The 26,517-nt window shown below is 47.7% G+C and overlaps 1 protein-coding gene across 1 annotated transcript in view; it reads right to left on the reverse strand.

Moving 5' to 3' along the window:
* ATP6V0A4 (ATPase H+ transporting V0 subunit a4) overlaps positions 1-26,517 on the reverse strand; it is a 56,439-nt gene that overhangs the window by 21,787 nt on the left and 8,135 nt on the right. Inside the window, exons 6-14 of the mRNA XM_036246594.1 lie at positions 17,392-17,517; positions 16,851-16,945; positions 14,889-15,015; positions 11,982-12,064; positions 11,001-11,094; positions 8,314-8,526; positions 4,385-4,535; positions 3,379-3,518; positions 921-1,078 (exon numbers count right to left, since the gene is read on the reverse strand). Of these exons, the coding sequence (XP_036102487.1) occupies positions 921-1,078; positions 3,379-3,518; positions 4,385-4,535; positions 8,314-8,526; positions 11,001-11,094; positions 11,982-12,064; positions 14,889-15,015; positions 16,851-16,945; positions 17,392-17,517 (1,187 nt within the window). The remainder of the gene's footprint in view (positions 1-920; positions 1,079-3,378; positions 3,519-4,384; positions 4,536-8,313; positions 8,527-11,000; positions 11,095-11,981; positions 12,065-14,888; positions 15,016-16,850; positions 16,946-17,391; positions 17,518-26,517) is intronic.

Consider the following 26,517-nt stretch of genomic DNA (forward strand, 5'->3'; position numbering starts at 1 on the left):
TTTAAACTTTTAACAGTCTTGTTCCTCTAGGTATCTCTTCAGGGTGCTAACTGCAAAGCAAAAACCGCAGATCCACCATCTGTAATTCTGAAAAAAGTGCCACTCTTCATTTTATTGATTTACTTATCGTTTAATACTTCTGTCCTCCACTACAGGGGACTTGGAGCCAGCAGAGAAACGGAAAAAAAATGCACTGAAGCTCCGTGACCCGCCCCCACTGGGACCCCCCTCTGAGCCCCCTGAGCCTCGATCAGCGTCAAGCCCTTCAAATGCACTTGGGGACGCTCCGAGTCGGCAAGAACCCTGGGTTGCATCTTTTTCCACTGATAAATCCGTGGACGAGACTAGTTATCTATTCTCTCCACCCAGTGATGGTGTTAGAAGAGATTCCGGGGAGCAGGTAAAACCCTTGAAGGACCGTAAATAGAAATTTTAGAGTCCTACCCTGCTCGGGAGAGCAAAGATGGGACGCGAGTTTGCAAAAATGTTGACGTGTCTGTCTCTACTCCTTCTGGTCCTCTCCTGTCCCACTTCCCACTGGAAGTTCCAGAACAAGACAGAGAAACTTCAAGCTGAAGAAGCTGGGCAGACAGGCGTGGGGAGAGGTCACCTGTGACTTTTGGGCCATCCCAGTCAGCCCCGAAGCCCCCCTGCGGATTATCTCACGTTCGTAACGCAGGCAGCTAAGGGGCCCCAAAGATCACGGGGTCATTGTGGTTCCCATTTGTTCCCTTTGCAGCCCCCTACCCTTCACGGCCCTTCGTCAAACTGACCTGCTTCTCAACTTCTAAACAGAATTATTTGTCGAAGTTGCAGGTGCACCTCTGGGCCAGGCCGGCATAGACTCACCCAGCCATGAAAACTGTCGCCGAGGCCACCTGGATGGCCAGGGAATGACCCATCTCTGCGTGTCCACTTACTTCCACGTGCCGTTTCTGAACATGGGCTGGACGCTCCAGGAAGAGCCGAAGATGTTGAAAGCCTTGGAGAAGCAGTCGTTGTAAATGAAGCCGGTGTAGATGGAGAAGATGCCCATGAGGAGGATGAGATAGCGCCCGTGGAAGAAGGTGTTCCAGATCTGGCCTCGGGGGACACAGAGGGCGACTGTCAGTGAGCCCTGCGCCGGGCCCGGGACAGGCTGTCCCCACAGCAAGGCGCGCCGGCCTGGGCAGAGGGGCCACGTGATGGGGCAGATAGCAGTGACCGAAAGACCAACAGCACACACATCGCGATTCTCCCAAGCTTCTGCAGGGGACTCGGCAAAGCCCTAGAATGGAGGCTGCTACTGTGGGAACGAAACAGAGAAGCCTCCTGTTGTTGAACTCAGCCCCGCTCAGAAAAGGTCACGAAAGCAGGAACTGGGGCTTCACCCATGGAAAAGGGGACTGGAAGGTGGGTGGCTGTGGTCTCAAGTCCTTCCAGGAGGTGAGCACTGAGCTGGCCTCACACGGCTGCTAAATTTCACGGCAAGTCAAATCTATATACTCCTTTTGGGGGCTCCATTATAAAGTTGAGTTTCTAAGCACACCCACTAAGAAGAGAAAGGGCTCTCTCCCAGTACTGGGTGATGTGCGACGCTTATCCTCAGAACTTCTGAGCGAGACTTGGAGACTTCAAATATTGATCACAGGAAACGATACCTATTAAAATGCTTGTCATTTCATTCCCGGGCTTCAGCACCAAAATAAGTAAGTAAGTAAATATAATGCTTGTCATGAGCCCTAGTCAGGTAGCTCAGTTGGTGGGAGCATCGTCCCAAAGTGCCAAGGTCGCAGGTTCCATCCCCACTCAGGGCACGTACGAGAGTCAACCAATAAATGCATAAGCAAGTGGAACAACAAATCAATGTTCCTCGTGCTCGCTCTCTCCCTCCCCCTCCCCCTTCCTCTCTCTATAATACATTTAAAAATGCTTGTCAGGAAAAACTATATGGGTCAGAGGCTGATGCTTCACTAATCTTGCTTATGATTAACTCACTAGGACATCGCTGAACTAGCTCTAGTTAAGCCAACCTGTAAAAAAAGATGGCAGATGGCGTTAAAATTCAGATTATAGCTGAAGGCGTGTTTCCAGTTTGTAAAATGCAATTAACAGTGGCCAGAAAGTGACCGCTAGCTCAGGACCTCTGAAACAGTGCAAACTCCTGAGCTGTCCCCACCTTCCCATCACTCAGGGGACCTTGGTGGGAGGTGTGCAAACGCCAGGTGTCAGAGTGAAGACGCGGGGTTCGGGGTGCCTCAGGCTTTCGCAAGAACTCTGATCGTGGGCTTGTGGGCAAAGAGCTTCACCGTGGAAAACCGTTTGTGCCATTTTAAGTGAAGAAAAGGAGGCTACAAATGAATATGTGCTATCTGATCCCAGTTTTTACAAATTATATCTTTTTGTATAAGCCCAGAAGAGAAAGTGGAAAGATAATACAAGATCATCCATTGTGATTTTTTTCCTAGGTAGATGGCTATATTTTCCCAATTTTTACAATGAACATATATTGCTTTTATAATCAAAGAAAAATAATCAATGTTGGGAAAAAAAGAAAAAAGGAACAATCAACGCCTCGCCAAGCAACGTACAGGAAAATGAACATGCTAAGAACTGCACCATCCAAAGGGTTTACCTCTGGGAGGGTGTCAATGGGGAAAAAAGGAGAAACACCTGTAAAAAAAAATTAATTAATAAAAAAATTAAAAACAGCTCTGGCCAGTTTGGCTCAGCGTTTACAGCATTGGCCCACAGGCCAGGAAGTCTCCTGTTTAATTCCGGTCAAGGGCACGTACCTTGGTTGCAGTTCATCCCCAGCCCTGGTTGGGGTTGTGTGGGAGGCAGCCAGTCAATGTGTCTCTCTCACATCGATGTTTCTCTCTCTCTCCCCCCCCCCATTCCCTCCCTCCCATTCTATTTGAAGATAAATAGAAAAATATCCTTGGGTGAGGATTAAAGAAAAGAAAAAATTAAAATAACAAAACAAAACGAAGCATTTACCTCTAGCCAGGATTTTTTATGTTGAATTTTGGCCCTTTTTTACGTTCCATTTTTGTTACTTTTCATAAAAACATGTTATTCCTATGTCAAAACAACACACACTTTTAAAATATTCTATTTATTGCCCAGCCAGTATGGCTCAGTGGCTGAGCATCGACCCATGCACCAAGAGGTCACCGGTTCAATTCCCGGTCAGGGCACATGCCCAGGTTGTGGGTCCGATCCCCAGTGGGGGGGCATGCAGGAGGTGGCCAATCAATGTTCTCTCTCATCAATGTTTCTCTCTCTCTCCTTCTCCCTTCCTCTCTCTCTAAAAAAAAATCAATAAAGAAAAAAATTTTTTAAATATTCTACTCATAACCTCAAGTACATGAAGAAAGACATTTGTTGGGCACGCACCTCATTGTCCGTCTTCTGGGCAAGTAAGCGTCTCTCGTTCAGGACCATCCAAAGGGCAGCCAGGAGCATCACAGTCCCGTGACCACAGTCTCCAAACATCACGGCGAACAGGAAGGGGAACGTGATGATGGTGTAGGGAGCTGCAGAGGCGACACCCACAGTAGCTCGAGTCTTGCCAATGATCCCACTCGAGATTTCTCCATCACGCTCCATGCGCTACGCTGGCTCCCTCGTGTCTTTCTGATTCTGTCACCTCTCGACATCTGCACCCCTGACACTTGCTTGGCTCCCAGTAAACGTTATTGGCTCAACGAGTAAACGTTATTGTTCCCCACTTCACAGATGAGCTGAGTGTGGGAGCAGTTAATGACGTGCCCAAGGTCATGGAGTTTAATGAGATTTAAAATCTATTTTCTAAGTGCTTTCTAGCCTCACCACTACCATCCTTTGTCTGTTTCTCCAGCATTCCCATGTGCCACATACTTCCCGCAGTCACTCACAGGACCTTCAGCCAATGGGCCCTGTATTCTGGGTCACAGATTAGACTGGGACTCAGGCTGGACAAGAACAGTATCATAAACCACTTGGCTAAAGGGCATCTGGTCTACCCCTTTACTGTACAAACCAGGCCACCAACACCACAGTTTATGTCACTAAGAATCCAGTCTTCTGACTCCAAGTTCTATGTGTTCCCACCTCTCCCACACAACTGTGAGTCTGTGAAGATGCCTAAAGAGGACCCTCACCGAATCGTTAAGCAAACAAGAACCGAATTTGGCTGCCTGTTACGGCTACAGGTTAAGGGAGAGCAGGTGAAATCTTGATCGGGTACAAATCTTCACCCACCACCTTTACAGAAGACAATGCAGAGCATTCAGAAACCAAGTAAGATTTTAGGGAAGTCACAGTTGCAAGCAATTCACCTCCTAGGCTGCCACCGCGGGGGTACATCTTACCCAATTTTCGCTTTCAAGCTGCTCAGGCGTGCAGCATAGCACCCCGTTACCTGGGTTTAGCTCCCGGTAATTGCCAACGCCATATGCGTCTACAATGTTCTGGAAGCCAGCTGTGAATTTATTGGTCCTGTTAAACGTGGGAGGAGCCGTTTTAGACTGCACCGCTGTCAAGATGGGGGCCATGGAGGAGCCACTCAGTTCCTGCAAGAAAGAACAAGTGATGAACATGTAAGGAGAGGGGGCTCGGGCTGGGTGTCCGCGCACGGATCACAGGCCCGCTCCTGCCATCACCTCCTGCGTGAATGTGGGATCATTCCCTGGCCCGACTCACGGTCTCTTCCACACAGCTAATGCCGTCCTGATACTCACTGAACTTACCGTCCGGGAGGGTCGTCAAGAGAGTGGCGTTCCCCCCCTTCCCTGCGATTTCCCTGCTCCTGCTCCTGGGCTGCGTCTTTATTTACACCTCAGTTCTGGGGCTGGTCTTCCTTTCTCTCCTCTCACTCAAGAGCTCATCCACTTTCCACATTTTGTTTCAATCTTCTAAATGGCCCTGACCCTCTCCCGAATTTTATTCACTTGTCCCTGCCTGCCTCGGCTTTCAAACTGCCGTGTCTCAGCAACACCACATAGTCCAGGAGCCCGGACGCGTCAGCTTGCCCAGAGCCAGTCTGCTCCTTCGGCAGCCCCCGCATCCCCGAGACCGGAATCCGCCGTCTTCCTTCCCCTGCGCCGGTCGACCGTCTCCAACTCCTGCTCACTGTCCCTTTGTGATCCTCCTCTGCGTTCCCGCAGCCCCCAGCCGAGCCAGCCCCCAGCTTCCTCCATCCCTTCCCTTCTGTTTATCTTACACTCCAGACTCCGCACTCCTTCTTTTAACAAAACAAAACAAACAAAAGGACCACTTGAGCCATGTTACCCTCCTACTCAAAAATCCTCAAAGGCTTCCCATCACCTGAAGAATGAAAGCAGAACTCTTCAGCCTGGTAAACAAGACGTGGTGACAACACTAACTTCATCCCCCGTTCACACCTTCGCCCGCACTGCTTTCCCCTGGAAGTCAGCCAGCTCCGCACTCGCCACCTCCCTGGTCACCGGCCCAAGTAGGAACCACTCTCCAAGGTCACCCAGCAGGAAGCCCTGGTCGCTGCAGACTCCAGCAGCACTGCCCTCCTGCGCACCGCGCAGGTCTCGACAACAGCTCAATGAGCGTGCACCAGTCCCCGCGACGCCGTGGGGCGGGCATCACAAGCCCCACCTCAGAGACGAGCAAACGAAGGTATCGAGAGGTTAAGTAACTTCCCCAAACTTATACACAGTAGAGGAGTTCCTTAGGCTATGATTATCTACCTGCTATGATTATATATCTTTTTTTTTTTTATCCTCATCCGAGGACATTTTTGCATTTATCTTCAGCTAGAGCGGGAGGGAGAGAGGAAGGGAGGGAGAGAGAGAGAGAAACATCGATGTGAGAGAGACACATCGACTGGCTGCCACCCACACAACCCCAACTGAGGCCGGGGACAAACTGCAACCGAGGTACGTGCCCTTAGTGGGAACTGAACCCGGGTCTCTTTGGTCCGTGGACTGAAGCTCTAACCGCTAAGCCAAACTGGCCAGGGCTATATCTTTTCCTTTTTAAAAAAATATCTTTTCATTGATTTTTTAGAGAGAGAGGAAAGGAGAGAGAGAAACATTGATGTGAGAGAGAAACATCAATCGGTTACCTCCTGCACGCCCCCTTCTGGGGATGGAGCCCGCAACCCAGGCACATGCATCGAACCAGGACCTCTCGGTCCACTGAGCCACACCAGCCGGGAAGTTTTTTCATGTGCACGGTTACGACCTCCTTGAGGTCAAGGACTGTGGCTTCCTCCTTGTCCTCTGACATGCCCCCAGCAGCAGATGCAAAACTGTGTAGCCTAAGTGTGTTTGCTTATTGTGATGATAATAGCCATGCGGACGCTGGCCTCCTCATCTCCTCCTTGCCCAGGGTTCTAGTCCTCTCTGGGGAAATGCTCTGATTACTTCAGAGGCTGAAGGGACTGTGGAAATAGCCCTAAGCAGCCTTGTAGAAGTCTTGGTGATTACAGAGCAACACCTTTCAGTGAAATCCTTGCATTAGGACGGTTCCTCTCTGACAGCCCAGTGATCTCCACGCTGCAGCTAAGTGTTTCTAAAATGCAGACTGGAGCCCGGCCGGTGTGGCTCAGTGGTTGAGTGTTGACCCATGTGCAAGAGGTCCCTGTTCGATTCCCGGTCAGGGCACATGCCCAGGTTGTGGGCCTGATCCCCAGTGGGGGGCGTGCAGGAGGCGGCCAATCCATGTTCTCTCTCATCGATGTTTCTCTCTCTCCCCCTCTCCCTTCTTCTCTCTCTAAAATCAATAAAGGAAAAAAAATTAAAATAAATAAATACAACGCAGACTGGACCTGTCACCCAGCATGGGAATAAAATCAGCTCCCTCTCACCGCCATGTCGTCCTTCAGATCTGCCCTGCAGCGCTCCCTGACCTTCACTACTCTCGCTGACGATTACCTTTCCTAAGACCACTGTGCCCTCTCCCCAGCCACCGGCCGCAGGTGGGCCTCGCTGCCCAGCCCTCCCCGCCGCTCCTCCGCCCGCCCTTCCGCGGCTCAGCTCACGCATCACTCCCTCCAGGAAGCCCCCGATCGTCCAGTCTGGGAGACACGCTCTCTGTTCGTGCCCCAATTGGAGAGTTACTGGAGCATCACGTGAGGACATTCAAATCCTGCCTCCCGGCTACAGGACCAGAGCCAAGGTACTTCCACTCTGTCTGCCTGCGTCTCCTTGGCTGTATAAATGAATAAACTCAGCTCCTGTCTCTTAGTCCCTTCGCACCTCAAGGCCTTCACCGTGAGACCCTTCGTCCCGAAAGCTCTTTCTCCCACCCGCTCCAGCCTCCCCATGACACAGGGAATTCTGCTCCAGTGCCACCGTTCAGGGGCCCTGCTCCAGCACAGCCCTGTGACAGCACTGTGACACCTGAAGTTCAAGCTGTCTCCCCGGCCCAAAGGCCAGGCATGAGCTCCTCGGGCCTCACCCGATGTGCCACCCGTTGGCAGGCAAGGCTGCCCGCCCAGCTCACCCACCCTCCTGCCCGCCAGCCCGGCTGCCTCGTCTTCAACCCAAAGGTGGTTTGAACGAGCTAATCACACCTTCCCGTGGAAACCAGGGTCACCCCACCCTCCTGTCACTACAGAGCCTGCCTCCGTGTCTCCTGCTGGCTCACTCTGCTTCCAAGGGCAGGTCCCGGTGCAGCCTCACGGGCTCCGGGTGGCACGCGGGGCCCTCCCCCGGGCTGCGAGCACACTGACTGCCGGACCGCTGCCCATCTCGTCTGTCCGGTGCCAGGCGTCGCGTTGGGGCCACCTTGTACTATTAGGGCAAAGGACCCCTTCTTCACCAAAAGGGTGACTCCCCATCTCCCTGCTTCACTTCCAACCCACCATGTGTCGCAGCCTGAAGTCACACTGGTGAGGGACGTGCCTACCGTCTCCTTTCTAGAAAGTCTACGGGGCAGGGCCTTGGCCAGCACTGCCCCAGATCCATTCCTGGTGCACAGTGAGCATTGGGGACAGGTGATGGGCGCTGGAGAGCCATCTACTCCAGGGCCTGCTGTCACCGGCGCCTGGCCACTTCTCTGGCCAGGTAGAGGATGGGACCCGCAGTCACACCGAACCGTGGCATCTATTCATAACCCGCAGGGTGACAGGTACCTCCGCACATAATACTGAAGGTGGAGGACGTGGTGATGGCCTGTCCAATGCTGGGAAGAAAAGAAGTCTCACCTGTGCCCTGCCACCGACACAAACTGAAGACACAAAGACGAAGGGGACAATCCTAAGCAAGCGACCTGTGAAGTTCATGTGACGTTGCTCTCAGGGCCCCGCCGGGGCGGGGAGGGGCTGCCGAGGCTGGGTCCCCCTGCTCCTTCCCTGCTCCGCCGGCCACTCACCATGCCCTGCTCCAGCGCCTTCTTGATGCGCCCGGCGTCGGCCACCGGGAACCAGATCTCAGCGATGACGCACTGCTGGGTGACGTCGATGTTGCACATGTTCAGGGTGTGATAAATGGCCTTCATCTTGCGCACCCTGACGACCCAGGAGTGCAGGCTGGCGGCTGCTTCCTGCAGGAGGCTCTGACGGTGAGCCTCCGTCTGGGTTATCACCTGGGCGAAACAAGGGACACTCGTGAAACGTCTCCCACGGTGGCACGAGTGGGGGCTCAGCCGCAGTGGCTGCTTCGCTCTGGCGCCCTCTGCTGGCGCCGCCCGGGATTCCCATGAGCAATGGACCTCCCCCACTGCGGGTGGAAACCCTCAGGCAAAACTCTGCCTTTTCTTCTAAATTCCTTCCCCCACTATTGTTATGGGTTGAATCCTGTCTCCCCCCCAAAATATGTTTCAGTCCTACCCCCTGGTAACTGTGAAGGCAGTCTTATCTGGAAACAGGGTCTTTGCAGACGTAATCAAGTTCAGACGAGGTTCTACTGGAGTAGCATGGGCCCCGTCCAATATGACTAGGGTCCTTATAAGACATTTGGACATTGGGGCCCACAGGGAAGAACACCTGTGTGACGGAGGCAGAGACTAGAGGGTCACATCTACAAAGCACGGAAGGCCACGGACTGCGACAGGGTAGGAAGATGGCCTCGTCCATCCAGGCCTCCACAATGCAGTACCATCGGCTGGCGGCCTGTATTCTCACAGCTCTGGAGGCTGGCGGAGACCAGGGCCCTCTTCTGGGTAGCAGACCTCGAAGTCTGTCCTCGCATGGTGGAACGGGCAAGCAAGCTCTCTGGGGTTCCTTTTATCAGGGCGCTAAACCCAGTCAGGAGGGCTCTGTTCCCATGATCTAATCACCTCCCGAAGGCTCCTAATACCATCACCTTCAGCATTTGGGGGGAACCCAGAGATCCTGACCCTAGCAGGCGAGGAAGCATGCCTCTGCTGTCGCCTTGATTTCAGACTTCGGGCCCCAGAACTGTGAGAATATGCTTCTAGGGGTTTTCATTTGGAATGTTTTTCAGTTGGTTTTTAGAGAGAAGAAGGGAGAGGGGAAACATCGATGAGAGAGAAGCATTGATCGGCTGCCTCCTGCACGCCCCCTACTAGACAAGGGAGTCCAAAAGCTGGCCATGTGCCCTGACCGGGAATCGAACCGGGAATCTTTTGGTGCACAGAACGATGCCCAACCAACGGAACCACAGCGGCCAAGGCAAATTTCTGTTGCTTTCAGCCGCCTCATTTGTGGTGATTGGTTATTGCAGCCCAAGGGAACTAACCCACTTGTTAAAATGCTTTACATACATAATCTCTTCAATACATGGCAAGTGAGTGAATGAATGCAGTCATGAGTGGAGGATTTGGCCCACAGAGAATTTATTTAATGGAGTTGGTTTTTGTTCTGGTGAAATAACAGAGTGAGCCTTTTCAGTCACTTTACACGTGGCTACTCAAGTCAAACTAAACACCACATAGGTTTGGTGCAGCTTCTTTTCCATTCTCCTCGTGAAGTATTTGTGCGAAAGGGCCTCCAGGGGAATACAACCTCCTGACAAGTGACAAAGGGCAATAAAGAGGATTAAGGAAATCAAACACAGCCCTGGCTGGTTTGGCTCAGCGGTTAGAGCGTCAGCCCTCAGACCAATGAGTCACGAGTTCGATTCCGGCCAAGGGCACATACTTCGGTTGTGGTTCGTCCCCAGCCCGGGTCATGTCGTGTGCTAGGCAACCAGTCTATGTGGCTCTATCACATAGATGTTTCTCTCTGTCTCTCTCTCTCCCCCTCCCTCCTACTCTATCTGATGATAAATAGAAAAATATCCTCCAGTGAGGAATGAAAAAAAGGAATCAAACACAAATTTCTGGGAGGTGAAGGCATCTGCTAGCCTATGAGCCTGAAACACACACACCTAAGTTCTGAAGACGGCACTGAGGGTCTGGAACTGTGCTGACCAATGCATCGGCCACATGGAGCGACAAGAATTCAGTTAATTAGCATGAATAGAAACTCGGTTTCCTGTTGAACTAACCGTGTTCCAGGAGCTCAAGGGCCACCGGTGGTGACGGCTATCACACTGGGCCTGTGGGGTGGACAGATGACCTCCCCACCCCACAGAAGTCCGGTGCACCGCGGACGCAGAATGTACAGCAGGGTGGGGTCAGCTGCTCTTCGTGATTAGTGTCAAAGCTCACTGAAGAAAGTGTTCTAGTCACGGGAGTGCTGAGTGCTGCCCCGAGTGACGACACACTTCACAAGAGGACAGGAATGTGGGGTGTGTTCACACGGCGAAGCCAGACTGACTGTCAGCTGGACGATTCAGACTGTTGTTCAACTTAATTGGCTAGTTAGTTGTATGAGAGACGAGGCCAGGCTGGTGGTAAACGGGTGCCTTTCATCAGACCACGGTGGCCTCGGGCTGTGGTCAGTTCTAACGCCAAGCAAAGGATCCCTGACATGAAGAATCATCACCTCCAGCCAGTGGAACAGTTATGCAATCTCAGCACCGGGAGCTGCAAGGACACAGCAAGCATCCCAGCGGCTCCCCAGCAGGGCCCCAGAGGAGAGGACTTGTCCCGCAGTAGCAGAGGGAGCCCGGCCGCGGCGCCCTGCGCATCACGCGCCTGCACCCCTCACTCACGGTGGCGAGGTCTTCCAGCCTCGTGTTGACGCCAGCCAGCATCTCTCTGCGCTCCGCCGCAGCCTCTGGGCAGGGGTAAATGGTGGCTCGAAACCTGTTATAATGCATTGCAGAGGGACATGTGGTCATGGCTCGGAAGCAGTCGCACACCCTCTTCTGCTAAGTCACTATCTGCTGGCGCTGGCGAGGTGGCCATCTTCTCCGGGAATACCCCCCCATGGCCGTCCATAAATGAACCGCATTGTAAGAGCCCCCCATACATAGCTCCTACTATTTGAGTGAAAGCTGGGGTATGACAGCAATGAGCTTCGCTCCGACCGTAAAGCCTGTGAGTTGTTATATAAATAAGACTGCACGCTTAACTTGTCCCTTCTTCCCCCCGGAATGTATTAATGCATTAATGTCCTTCTTTACTGCGTGATGTCTGCTTCTAAGGGGCTGGATGTGAGATGATTCTGTAACGTTAGAAAGTTTAGCATTTGTTTGCTGATGGGATAAACTGCAATGGCTAAGATGTTCACTTTTAGTTACCTCTAAATTTTGCCTGTTTAGCTCCGCTGGTGTGGTTCAGTGTTTGAGCAATGACCCATAGACCAAGAGGGCGCTGGTTGGTCTCCTGGTCAGGGCACATGCCCGGGTTGCAGGCTTGATCCCCCGTGGGGGGCACGCAGGAGGCAGCCAACCGATGTTTCTCTTTCACATCGATGTTTCTATCTCTCTCTCCCTCTCTCTCTAAAAAAATCAATAAAAACATACTTAAATAAATATTTAAATGAAGTCCTCTCTGTTCCTAGTCCCACAGCTATTAGAAGTCCGTTGCATTTTTCACACTATCTTGTCAATGTGGGAAACTTATTCTAAATCCCTAAACGGCCTCCAAGAGGCTCCACGGATTTTGCGTCGCACACCTCTGGGCCCGACCCGGCCCGACCCGGCCCGACCCGGCCCGACCGCCGAGGAAAGAGCAGGGCCGGCCCTTACCCCTCGCAGATCTTCCTGGTCTTCTGCCTGAGCTGCTCTCCTTGGTAAAATATGATGAACATGTTCTTTTTGATTTCTTCTTTCTGGAAAACCAGAACGAGGAAACATATTCATTTTTCTCTCCAGTTAGACTATAATAAAAATGTCAAGTTCTGTTTTTAGGTTTTAAAAAATACGTTTTAAACTGGAAAACTTCTATTTCTCCCAGTCGATCTGCGTCCATGCTCCATTACGGCTGAAGGCCAGCTGCATGGGCCCAGCAGGAGAGCCCTGGAGTCTTAAAGGGACAGGCAACTCCACGGATGGCTCCCCCAGCTGGATCACAGCTGGGCCTGGTATTCAGCTCTAAGCCCCGTACTTAAGAGATGTAGTTATAAACAAGTAAACACCCAGAAGAGGGTCGCTAGGATACTGCAAAGCTTCAAATGAAAAGAGCTGACCTAACTCCCGGGGTTAAATCACAGACACGTCCGGGGTGAGTGGGTGCTTGCTACTTAACAAAGGTAAAGCCATGTCTAATGTTTGACTCACAGCTACTCACTGTACATCCATAAGGACTGATTAAAATGCATCTTTCAAGTCCAAGTTTGACAATTCACAAATAAGGGAGAATATATATTTCACAGCACCGATGAAAATGTTCAACTTTTGCCCTGGCCAGTTTGGCTCAGCGGTTAGAGCGTCAGTCTGCGGTCCAGAGAGACCCGGGTTCGGTTCCTGCTAAGGGTACGTCCCTTGGTTGCAGTTTGTCCCTGGCCCTGGTTGGTCATGCGGGTGTCAACCACTCGATGTGTCCCTTTCACGTCAATGTTTCTCTCTCTCTCTCCCTCCCACTCTATCTGAACAAAAAATGGAAAAAATGTCCTCAGGTGAGGATTAAAAAAAAAAAGAAAATGTTCAACTTTTACCTCAAAGAAAGAAATGTGCTGTTTTGCTCCTATTTCATTGGGGGGGGGGACCCAGTGTTGGAAAGGTTACAGTAAATCCAGGCAGAACCCCACTGGGACGCCATCTGTCAGGACCCAGCCATTGCCACAAAAATGCCCACACCCTTTAAGCCAGCAACCCTATTCCCTTGAATTCCTACCGTGGAAATGATTCAAAAGAAACTAAAATACCACATGCACAACAATGCTCATCATAGTGTCTGTATTCTGGAGAAAAACTGGGAAAAAGTCGTCCAAAAATAGATAGTTCAGGTCACAACTCAATGGAAATTTCAAACATTGACTGAAAATAATATGCAAATGTATCATCTCTCTCTGGCAAATGACCCTCGGAGCAGGAAAGGGGTGTTTTAGGATTTGAGGAGCTGCCCGTTTCACATTATTTCCAAGGTTCCTTCAGACATGAAGTCCACCCCTGGTCCTTTCTGAATCTCTTGGGCGCTTTCGTCCCTTGATCCACCAACATCAAGAATCCATTCTGATCTCAGGTCATCTGCTCGGTGAACATTCAAGGTCAACAGGCTGAAGCCATCTTTTCCAGATGCTCATTTTAGAAGTACTCTCTTGCCCTGGCCGGTTTGGCTCAGCTGTTACAGCGTCGGCCCACGGACCTGAGAGTCCCAGGTTCGGTTCCCACTAAAAGCACGTACCTTGGTTGCAGTTTGTCCCTGGCCCTGGTTGGGGATATCTCTCTCTCTCATGGATGTTTCTCTCTCTCTTCCTTCCTCTCTCCCTTCCACTCTATCTGAAGATAAATGCAAAAAATAAAATGTCCTCGGGTAAGGATAAAACAAAAAAGAAATACTCTCTCTACCACCATGACTATTACATGGCAAAACATGACTATGAAATTGGTGGTTCGATGTCAAACTCTAATATTTATAAAGGACAATAGTAATACAGAGAAAAAAGTATACTATCTAAAATGAAGGGAAGGTGGAAAATTGATTTCCATGTTATTCCTACAACCGCATTAAATTACACCTGCCCGTCTATGGCAATGGATTAGAGAAAAACAGCACAAGAGAAAAATAAAAATTAAAGTGGTGAGGGTTTGTGGGGTTTTTTTCCTAATAAGTTTTGTCTTATTTTAAATTTCATTGAACTCTGAAGACGTTTTCTATCAAATAAAACTTAAACATTAATTTTTCTAGCCCCTACTCTGGAAAAGATGGTGACTTTCAGAAATAAGCCTAGCTTCTCGGGATTAAAGTTCAAGTGGATTTAAATACCAACGGGAAGGCTAGAGGCCCTACGGAATTAACAGCAATAAATGTGTCACTCAGCGAAGACCACCCTTGAGCCCCTGTGTGAAGTGTGTGGTTTGTGGACCAGCGGCCTCAGTGAGCTGGCTAAAAAGGGAGACTCTCAAGCCCACGGCAGCCCCGCTGAGCCAGAAGGTGGCTTTAACTAGACCCCCAGGTCCTTCTCATGCTCACGTGCACGCTGAAGCCTGAGGCTCTCTGACCTCAATCAGTTTAGTCCTTTGTGGTTTAAGACGCAGCCTGGCTGGGTAGCTCAGTTGGTTAGAGCATCGTCCCGATACAGGTTGCGGGTTCGATCTCCAGTCAGGCACATACGGGAAGCAATCGATGAATGTGTTGACACATGGAACAACACATTGATGCTTCTCTCTCTCCCTCCCTTCCTCTTTCTCTCTCAAACTAATTTTTCAAAATCATGACTAAAAACAGAAAAAGAAAAGATACAGCTGCTGCCTGGTGTGGAAGGAGGTACAGCTAAGCTTCTAGAAACCAGTACAGCTAAGTTTCTTGCAAGAACGAGGTGTTCATAAGAACCAGTTCTTAACTTACCTTTGAAAGGTATAGAAACAGGAAAAAAGAGAAAGTGAGGAAATAGATACTGCTTCATAGAACTAAAGACTCGGCAGGAACGAAAGCCCTCTGGTGAGGCCCACAGGACGTTTGGGAAGAAGTGACCGGCAGCCTGAGATACCCACTGTGACCGGGTCCTCCAGGACCGTGTCCATCTCACTGAACTTCAAGTAGATGTTCCCCCGGCAAACTCGCCACAGCAGCTTCTCAAAGGAAGCCATCCGCTCCCTGTTGATCACTCCAGCCGTGAACCTGTACGAACAGTCAGAGAGGAGACATTACCGAGGTACAGGGAGTGGGGCGGAGAGGGCTCTGGGAGACACGAAGACGTGAAGCCACTGAAGGACCGCTTCCCGCTGAGCAGGACGCGATGACACCTCTGCAGCCCAGCCCTAATGTGCCTCAAGTCCCTTGTGACTTCCCGTTTTCTTTGACATGATGAGGTTTCCTTTAGCAACCCAATACTATGTTTTCAATTATTTGCAAGTAAAAATATGACAGACTAGCCCGGCTGGTGTGGCTCAGAGGCTGAGCACTGACCCATGCACCAAGAGGTCGCCGGTTCGATTCCCGGTCAGGGCACATGCCCAGGCTGTGGGCCCGATCCCCAGTGGGGAGCATGCAGGAGGCAGCCAGTCTATGTTCTCTCTCATCGATGTTTTTATCTCTCTCTTTCTCCCTTCCTCTCTCTCTAAAATTAATTAAAAATTTTTTAAATAACTAAAATAAAAATACACAACAGACCATTCATTATAGCCTTGTAGATGTTCAAAATGCTCAACAGTGGTCTCTATGTGTGTTTACAAATAAAATACTAAGAGTGAAATGTACACATGGATTTATATACATCTTTACTCTCACCATCACCCAGTATCTAGATAATTTCTGACCCAAACTTTACACATCAACCTTAAGAAGGCTACCTCTGCCTTCTGTGTGGCTCAATGGTTTGGTGTTAACCCATGCACCAAGAGGTCACCAGTTCAATTCCCAGTCAGGGCACATGCCGAGGTTGTGGGCCACGTCCCCAGTGAGGGGCATGCAGAAACGGCCAATCGACGTGTCTATCTCTCTCTCCCTCTTCCTTCCTCTCTCTTTAAAATCAATCAATAAATAAAAATTTTAAAAAAAGAAGGTTACTTCCATTGGTCTATTATTTTAAATGTATGCTGATCCTGTATTACTTTCTGATCAACTATTTTCAATAAGTATTTTTTCTTTCCATTTTGAATTCAATGCTTAGTACCTCAAATAGCAGGCCCTCAAATATCTATTGGATAAAAAACTAGAATTGTAAAAAACTAGAACCCAGCCCTTTGATCAATTCATCAACCTCACTTGGACACTGAAATCCTACCTTTGAGTCACCACACACGTTGATGGGCATAATCACACTGTATTAAGCACTACTCGTGAATGACTTGACTGCACGACTGTCCCAATTTCTTACTACACTTCAGACATCCAAGTTCAAATCTACTTTATTATCAAATCAGCATTTCAAAGTTAAAGAAAAAAACATATATCCCATAAGCCTTGTTCCAAAACCAGGGAACGGTTAAGAAAACCCATCAAAATGATTATCCCCATGATGATCTTTCCCATGTGGGTACAAGACAGACATTGCGCTCCAGGCTCAAAAATGTTAGTGTCGCTCTACTGGTTCAGCTCAGTGGTCAGAGCGTCAGCCTGCAGACCAAGGGGTCGTGGGTTTGATTCCCGGTCAAGGGCACGTATCTCGGTTGCAGGAGGCCAACAATCAATGTGTCTCTCTCACATGTATGTTTCTCTTTATTTCTCTCTGTCTCTCTGTCTCTCTCTCCTGTCCCCTCCACTCTATCTAAAAGTCAATGGAAAAATATCAAGTGAAGATTAACAAAAAAAAAAGAATATTAGTGTCACCACTGACAAGGTAACACAACCTGCAACTCCAACAACCTAGTAAGGTTACTCTTGGGTTTGTGGAATAATTCACGTAAAATTGTCCTCATTCATTCATTCAAACACTCAAGGAAATCCGTCACAGGTCGGACACTGAGCTGCCAACCAAGGACCGATGCCCGTGACTTTCAGACAGAGACACTGACCCCAGCTTTCCGGCCATGTACGCAGGCATAGTTCTCAACTCCAGGAGGCCGGAAGTGTCTTCAGTGAAGAAATCATCCGGTAAATTGGTTTCTGTCTGAAAGTTAAATCAGTGTTTTCATTGAAATGTATTTAATCTACCTGGAAAGCCCCCCACACCTCAAGGTTTCTTCTGTGTTTAAAGGAGCTTTAGTTTTCCACAAAGAGTGAACAGAATTCAAAATGTGGAGTGCGCCCTGCCACACAGACAGCTTCCCCGGTCTCCTCCTGCCCCAATCCCAGATCTGCTCTAACGAACTGTTCTGCTTTGTTCTGACTCCCACTTCTGTCTGGGCCATTTGGAGCACATACTTCCTAATGAACACCGCGGTACGTTTGCATTGAACTCAACCAGCACCACAGTTACTGCACCCAGAACACTGTCCGTTCACCAAAGGCCCAGCCATGGGACAAAAACAGTGATGTGTTCATATTTCAAATCATCCAGCGGGGGTCGGGGGTGGGCAGGGAAGGGCCTTTACTAAATAGTCCCCAAATAGTGACCTCAAAAAAGTCCTGGGTTTTCTTCAGGAGATATTTGAGTTCAGTCAGTTCTAGGAAGCTTTTCTTCAATGCCTGATGGTTCTGGTTGGCTTCCTGTAACTCTCTTTCCAGTTTTTCTAGAACAGTCTACAAGGAGGAAGAAAAAAAAAATGATCCAGGCAGAAAGTACTATGACATTTACGATCCATTAACCACAACAGATAAGTAAATGGAAAACAAATACTCGGTGCATTGTGGTGTAGAATGTGTAGTCTGTTAACTGGGTGTGATTGGTTTTTGTTTTAATCCTTACCTGAGGATATTTTTTCCATCGACTTTGAGAGAGAGTGGAAGGGAGGGAGAGAGAGGGAAACATCGATGTGAGAGAGACACATCGACTGGTTGCCTCACGTGCCCCAACTAGGGCCAGGGATGAAACCCAGGTACATGCCCTTGACTGGGAATCGAACCCGAGACCCTACAGTGCAGGGGCCAGTGCTCTAACCACTGAGCAACCAGCCAGGGCAATTCAGTGTGATTGCAGGGCCATAAGCCAGAGCCACGGGCACAGACTCCCCTGAGCTCCATCGCCGTGGGGAGGATTAGAAAACACCCCAGGGAAGAAAAAGGCAGCTTCATGAAGAAGTCAAGGCACTTTGGCAAACTGCCTGTTTCTTCCCCATTTAAAACACTTGAGAGAGAAGCTGAAGTGAATTTACACGTTGAGAAGTCCTTCCGCCCAAACACGTTGTAATAATAACAAAATATAAAAAGAGAAGCCTAGGGTCACCCCCCAACCAACAGCCACCCGTTATGGGCTGGGGTCTGGAGAGCCAGGTACAAGCTGGGGGGCAGGGAAGGGCAGGCTCAGAGGCGAGAAGAACAACGGAGGAAGGGACCAGCTCCCTTCCAAAATGAGCCGACGAAGAGAATGAGGCTCATGGAGAAATCTAGGCCCTGTCCCGTCCTGCCTCAGCGGCTGTCGGCAGGCGGATCACGAGCCATCGGCTCCTCCGCAGGCTGTAGGCAAAACAACTCTCACCCAGGACCAAGCGCACCAGGCACCGTGGGCAGTGTCGGTCAGCCAGTGCCAAGCACGCCCAGTGACGTGCAGAGGGCCACTGAGACCCTCAGCGAGGACCCCCGCCGGTGCTCAGTGGAGGGTGGGAAGGAGACCCCGACCCCCTCCGAGCTACAGGACCTGGCGACTCGCACCCAGCACCTGAGGGCTGGGAGGCAGATCGCCACCTGGGCCGCTGTGCCGACTCTGGACTGGGGTTTGCGAGTTTCTGGGAGCTGACAGGAGAAGCAGCCAGGAGCGTGGAGAACCCCGTCTGGAGCTCAGAACATTCCCCGGGATACTGGGGGGCATGTTGGGAAAAGGGCACCTTAGAGACTGGGCCTGCTAATAAAATTTCTCTCCTTATCATCAATACACTGTTCCCCAGCCCGCGCCTGTATCACCTCTGCAACGTCCAGGTTCGCAGTGGCCCCTCCCGGGTCCCTGCACTCCATCCCTGGGAGTTCTGTGGAGCTAACGGGTCCAGGAATCCCCACCAGAGGGAGGCTCGAGGGGCAGGTTGGGGCCAGGGATGGATGTGGAGGAGCAAGGGCTACCCCATTTGATGATGGGTGCGGGGCAGAGAGGAGCTGGGCTATGGGGAATGATTTGAAAGGGGCTGGGAATACGGCTGGATATTTGATATTAAAGTAAGTCCTTAAGAACCTGCCCTTCCTAATCTCTTCCCCAACCCAAACTAGCCGTCTGTGCAATGCTGTCCCCTCGGCCTCCAGCGCTGCCCCGCCTCCTCCCAGGACTGTCCCTGGGCCAGGGCAGGGAGAGAGCAAAGTGGGGGACAGGCCAAGAGGGTGTGACCCTGGCAGTGAGAGGACCAGCTCGGGACTTGGGCATTTAAAGAACGACGGCTGCCCGGCCGGTGGCTCAGTGGCTGAGCGTCGACCCTGCACCAAGAGGTCGCCGGTTCAATTCCCGGTCAGGGCACATGCCCAGGTTGTGGGCCTGATCCCCGGTGCGGGGCATGCAGGAGGCAGCCAATCGATGTCTCTATCTCTCTCCCTCTCTTCTTCTCTCTCTAAAATCAATAAGGAAAAATTTTTTTTAAAGTAAAAGAATTATAGTTGTGCTCAATGGTTAGAGTGTTGGCCCACACACCAAAGGGTCTTGGATTCAATTCCCAGTCAAGGCACATACCTGGGTTGAAGATTCAATCCCCTGCCCTGGTCGGGGCTCGTGCAGGAGGCAACCAATTGATGTGTCTCTCATATTCATGTTTCTTTCTTTCTGGCTCTCTCCCTTTCTACCTCCCTCCTTCCCTACCTTCCACTCTTTCTAATAAATCAATTTTTAAAATCCTCTTGTGAGGATTAACAAATAACTTTTAAAATTTTTAATAAAAATAAAAAAAAATATGGTGTTTTTGTAACACTTGATTAATTTAAAAATGGGAAAAAATGATAAGGAAAATTACCAACAATCACAACACAAAATCACATTGGGTGAAATGATTTTTATAGAATAGTCTGCAAGAATTTAAAGTTTTTAAGAAATGTTCAGAGAAGGTGGTGAACACACAATATAATATACAGATGATGGATTATAGAATTGTACACCTGAAACCTATATAACATTATTAACCAAAATCATCCCAATAAATTCAATAGAAAAGAAAAAAAAAAGAAATGTTCACAGAGATAAATGAAGGCATTATTTCCACTAACAGGAAAAATAAGAAATTATTAAACAAATATTTTCTAAAAAGCAAGAACAGGTAGATTAAAAAAGAGAATTATTTGGAAATCTTGGCAATATGAAATATGGCTATTGAAATTAAAAATTCAACAGATGAGATCAACTCTATATTGGACACAATTTGTGAATGTAATATTGAGATACAGTAAATAATTTAAAAATATGAAATCTCATTTCTCATTTATCCAAATGCCCATCAACAACAGAATGAATAAAGTGTGGTACATTCACTGAAAGGAATACTACCCAGCAGTGGAAATAAATTAAATTCAGGAACAGGAAACAATATTGTATCTTAAAAAGTAAATGAAGAGCCCTGGCCGGTTTGGCTCAGCGGTTAGAGCGTTGGCCTGCAGTCCAGAGAGACCCGGGTTCGGTTCCCGCTAAGGGCACATACCTCAGTTGCAGTTTGTCCCCAGCCCTGGCTGGGTTGTGCGGGTGGCAACCACTCGATGTGTCCCTTTCACTTCGATGTTTATTTCTCTCTCTCTCTCTCTCTCTCTCTCTCTCTCTCTCTCTCTCTCTCTCTTCTTCTCTGTCCCTCCCACTCTATCTGAACAACAAAAAAACAAAAAAATGAAAAAAATGTCCTCGGGTGAGGATAAAAACAAAAAACCAAAAAAAAAAGTAAATAAAGAAAGAAAACGGCAAGTTGCTTCAATCTTATGGCTCCATTTATGCAAAATGTTGTCCTGTGCAAAGCTAAACCATAAGCCATTTAGAAGACTAAATATGTGATAAAACTACAAAGAAACAAGAAAAAGGAAAATACGAAATTCAGGGTAGTAATCATCTCCCAGGAGGGAGCGGAAGGCTCGGGCCTGGGGGAGGGTCGGGTGGGCACACAGAGGGCCTGAGGAGCGTCGCTGCGGCCCCCCTTCATCTGGTGCAAGACGGAGTTTGCTGTATCGTTATCCTTTCTACCTTACACATGTTTTTCCAAAAATTCTACTATATCAATTCAATATTTACTAAAAACAATGATAAATGAATCCATACTTCAGCACAGCACAGTGAAACTACAGAACAAAGACAAGACCTTAAGGGATACACACAAAGGGAGCATCATTGAACCAGCCGCAGATTTTACAGGAAAAATATACTTGGTATGTATCTCGAGATGTCAAACGTGACTATAATCTACAGCTTTTAAACCAAAAGAAGGGGGAAAAGTGTGGAAGAATATTCCAGAAAGGCAGAACAGGAGAGAGAAAAAAATAACCAAAAAAAAAAAAATTGTACACCAGAAAGCCAGTAAATCAGTAATCACAATAAATGAAAATGGATTAAGGTCATCTCTTAAAAGATGGGAGTATCGTGCTACATTGTTTTAAATCTATCTAAACAACACCATTACCAAAGAAATTTAAAAAAAAAAAGAACAATAAAAAAATCCACACAATGTTAATTCCCTTCCCCGCCCCCCCCATAAAAGCATATTAATATCAGACAAATTTGAATATGTAACAAATTTTATGATGTAAAATTCCAAACATAAGTGGAGAGAACTGCATAATGAGCACACACACCCATCACCCAGCTTCAAATGCATCCCACGCTCCACCGCACAGATAATCACTGCGCGGAATTTCGAACATTGACTACAGTGTCGCAATGTTGGGGGAAAAACAAAATCCTCATTTATTACCATTTGCCCTATCCACGTCATGATTGCATTAAAAATAATGCTGCTGCCCTGGCTGGTTTGGCTCAGTGTTTAGAGTGTCAGCCCTCGGACCAGAGTCACGGGTTCAATTCCAATCAAGGGCATGTGCCTCGGTTGCGGTTTGGCCCCAGTCCTGGTCGGGGTCGTGCAGAAGGCAACCAATCGACGTGTCTCTCTTACACTGATGTTTTTCTATTTCTCTCTCTCCCCCTCTCCCACACTGTCTGCAAATAAATGGAAAAATATTCTCAGGTGAGGATTTAAAAAATAAAAATAATGCTGCCCTTAAATTTATTTTGGAGAACAGTGCACTAAGAAGTGATTTTCAATATGTTAGCTAGCAAGTTCAAGAAGTAGGAAACTAGAACATACAGTATGGATACATAGTTACATTAAAATGTAGTTGGTAAGAATAAAGCCTGAAAACAGAAAAGTTAGGGCAGTTCGTTTTGCTGAAGTGGGTCGATTTTTTTGTTCTGAATTAATATTTCCCCTAGGATGGTTATGAAACCTCTTTGCAACTTCTACATGATAAAGGTCTGGAGGCACTTGTGTGATCTTGGTAGCTTTGTCGTTTATGGGGACGTTGGATGAACTGCTAGATCACGTGCATCAATCAGTCAGTCAATCAATCAATCAACTCCTGTGATCAATGGTAAGACAGATGTTACTCTCATAAGCTCATGCTGTTTTAATTTCATCTTTACAATACATACTATCCAGCAGGAAGGTGCTGAGTATAGCCTGTCAGCACAAGTCTGATTGTCCCTTACCTAACAGGTTATCACTACAAATGTAAACGAAAGTGGAACTTCAGAACCAATCAGGCAGCCAATTCCAAACTCATTTGAACTGACTTTTTTTTTTTTTGCATTTATTTTCAGATAGAGTGGGAGGGAGGGAGGGAGGAAGAGAGAGCGAGAAACATGGATGTGAGAGAGACACATCACCACCCACACGACTCCAATTGGGGCTGGGGACAAACTGCAATCGAGGTATGTGCCCTTAGCAGGAACCGAACCCAGGACTCTCTGGTTCGCGGGCTGACACTAACTGCTGAGCCAAACCAGCCAGGGCGGAATGAACTGACTTTTAAGGTACTATCTGAATCATAACCAACTCAATTCAGAAACAAAAACACTTGTTACCTGGTTAACAGAAGCAAGAAAGTCTCCTTGCGTGTCAAGTTTCAAGGTCATATCAAAGACAAGTATCTACAATTCTTTGGAAAGGGTATTAAAACACTCCTCGCTTTCCCAACTACGCATCTGCATCTGCGCAAGGCTGAATTATCTTTATATACTTCATATCGAAACAGAGTAGCTGAGAGACCAGTCTTCCACCGAGCCATGCATTTGAGAAACTTGCCAACAATGCCTGATTCTCGCTGAAGTTTTTGTCTTAGAAAAGACAGTTATTTTTCTTTCTTAAAATGCTAATATGTAACTAAATATTCTTTTTCAATGAATTAATAAATATGTTACTTTTTTGTCTTGGTTCCTAATGCACTAAATATCGATCATTGTAACCCACATAAATAAAGCTTTTGGGGATTCTCAATGATGTTGGAGTCTAAAGGTGTCTGAAGAAACTTGAGAACCTTTGAATTAAAGGATAAATCGTGAAAATGTAATATTGATCAGGAGTTCCAAAAAACTTGGAATTCGTGTGTCTTGGCACAGTCGGAGAAGGCTTTAGCATGGCCCAAAGCTTGGAGTTGAGAAATGAATCAAGAAACCAGCCCAAGACAGGAAGAAAAAATAAAAGGGATCCAAATTGGAAAGGAGGAAGTGAAACTGTCATTATTTGCAGATGACATGATATTGTACATAGAAAACCCTAAAGACTCCATCAAAAATCTATTAGACTTAATAAATGAATTTGGCAAAGTAGCAGGATACAAAATTAACGTCAAGAAATCGACGGCATTCTTGTACACCAATGATGAACTCACAGAAAGAGAAACTGAAAAAACAATCCCATTTACCATCGCTCCAAAAAAATTACGATACCTAGGAATAAACTTAACCAAAGAAGTAAAGGACCTATTTGCAGAAAACTACAGGTCATTGAAAAAAGAAATAGAGGAAGATATAAAAAAGTGGAAGCACATACCCTGTTCATGGATTGGAAGAATTAACATAATTAAAATGTCCATACTACCCAAAGCAATCTATAGATTCAATGCACTCCCCATCAAAATACCAACGACATGTTTCATAGAACTAGAACAAGTACTTCAAAAGTTCATATGGAACCAAAAAAGACCCCGAATAGCCACAGCAATCTTGAAAAAGAAGAACAAAGTAGGTGGGATCACAATACCAGATATCAGGTTATACTACAAAGCGACTGTAACCAAAACAGCCTGGTACTGGCACAAGAACAGGCATATAGACCAGTGGAACAGAACTGAAAACCCAGAAATGGACCCAAGGCAATACGCTCAATTAATATTTGACAAAGGTGGCAAGAGCATACAGTGGAGTAAAGACAGCCTCTTTAATAAATGGTGTTGGGAAAATTGGACAGCTACATGCAAAAAATGAAACTAGACCATCAACTTACACCATACACCAAAATAAACTCAAAATGGATAAAGACCTAAATGTGACCCGTGAATCCATAAAAATTCTAGAAGAAAATGTAGGCAACAAAATTTCGGACATCATACGGAGCAGAATTTTCACTGATACATCACCTAAGGCAACAGAAATAAAGGAGAAAATGAACACATGGGACTACATCAAACTAAAAAGCTTCTGCACAGCAAAAGAAACAATCATCAAAACGGAAAGGCAACCCACTGTATGGGAGAACATCATTGCCAATGATGTATCAGATAAGGGGTTAATTTCAAATATATAGAGAGTGCTCGTACAACTCCACAAAAGGAAGACAAAGAACCCAATTAAAAAATGGGCAGAGGAGCTGAATAGACACCTCTCCAAACAGGACATACAAATGGCCAAGAGACATATGAAGAAATGTTCAACATCACTAATTATCAGAGAGATACAAATTAAAACAACAATGAGGTATCACCTCACACCTGTCAGAATGGCCGCCATCAACAAATCATCAAACAACAAGTGTTGGCGAGGGTGTGGAGAAAAGGGGACTCTAATACACTGCTGGTGGGAATGCAGACTGGTGCAGCCGCTATGGAAAACAATATGGTGCTACCTCAAAAAATTAAAAATTGAACTTCCATTTGACCCAGTGATCCCACTTCTAGGAATATACCCTAAGAAGCCTGAAACACCAATCAGGAAGAATATATGTACCCCCATGTTCATAGCAGCACTATTTACAATAGCTAAAATCTGGAAACAGCCCAAGTGTCCACCAGTAGACGAATGGATCAAAAAGCTGTGGTACATATACACAATGGAGTACTATGCAGCGGTAAGAAAAAAAGATCTCTTATCCTTTGAGACGACATGGGGGGACCTGGAAAATATTATCCTAAGTGAAAGAAGCCAAGCAGAAAAAGACAAATACCACATGATTTCACTTATATACGGAATATAATGAACATAACAGTCTGAGGAATACAGTAGACCCAGACACATGGAAGTAGGGCACAGACTGACATCCCTCAGAAGAGGGGATGGGGGGTGGGGGGGTGGGAAGAGATAAACCACAGAACTTATATGCATGTATGCATGACCAATGGACATGGACAACTAAGCCGGGGACAGGGTGGAGGGGGGGTGGGGTGGGGGGGTGCCAATGGGGTAAAAAGGTAAAATGTCTGTAACAAAAAAATAAATAAAAATTCATAAAAAAAAAAAAAAAGAAACCAGCCCAAGGACAGCGGAGGGCCTGAGAGATAGAACAGAGCTGGGGAGAGTGGGCTTTGGTGGCTGCGTGGGACCTGAGAAGGGGACCATCCTGTATTCCTTGAACAAGGAAGTGGCAAGAGAAAGCAACACCGTGACAATAATTAGGCTGGTGGCAGGAGGCAGAACAGGTTCGGAACGGTTAAGAAGAAAGCGGGAAATCTAGCAAACTTCTATCAAAACTCGGACCCAGGATTGGGGTGAGAGCATACGCCCGGATGACATCTCACAGTTCCCAAGAACAGGCCTGGGTGATAAAGACGGTGAAGGGGTGGCGGCGGCAGGGGAGCTGGTCATTAGAGGGCTGGTGTTAGGAGACTATGGACAAGACTGGAGTTGGAGATGATCTGACGGACACCCTACTCATCGCTTTTTGGTTAAAAGCTTTCTCCCTACCCTGGCCGGTTTGGCTCAGCGGTTAGAGCGTCGGCCTGTGGTCCAGAGAGACCTGGGTCCGGTTTCCGCGAAGGGCATGTACCTCGGTTGCAGTTTGTCCCCGGCCCTGGTTGGTCGTGCAGGTGGCAGCCACTCGATGTGTCCCTTTCACGTCGATTTCTCTCTCTCTCTCTCTCTCTCCGCCCCCCACTCTATCTGAACAAAAAATAGAAACATGTCCTTGGGTGAGGATAAAAAATAATAATAATAAATAAATAAATAAAAGCTTTCTCCCCAAATACCCAGATTTTAATATAAGATCCAAAATATGTTCTAGGGGAGTTGCCAGTCTCATATCTCTGTTAGAGTATCTACAGGTATACTATAGCAGATTACAAGAGCTTCAAGACTTTTAAGTTATCTTAAAAGAAAATGAAGACAAACCAGCCAGGGATAAGGCTGAGCTCAGTGAAACTCCCTACCAGCCCTTT

Source organism: Molossus molossus, unplaced genomic scaffold, assembly GCF_014108415.1.
Source record: "Molossus molossus isolate mMolMol1 unplaced genomic scaffold, mMolMol1.p scaffold_m16_p_7, whole genome shotgun sequence".
Classification (NCBI taxonomy): Eukaryota; Metazoa; Chordata; class Mammalia; order Chiroptera; family Molossidae; genus Molossus; species Molossus molossus.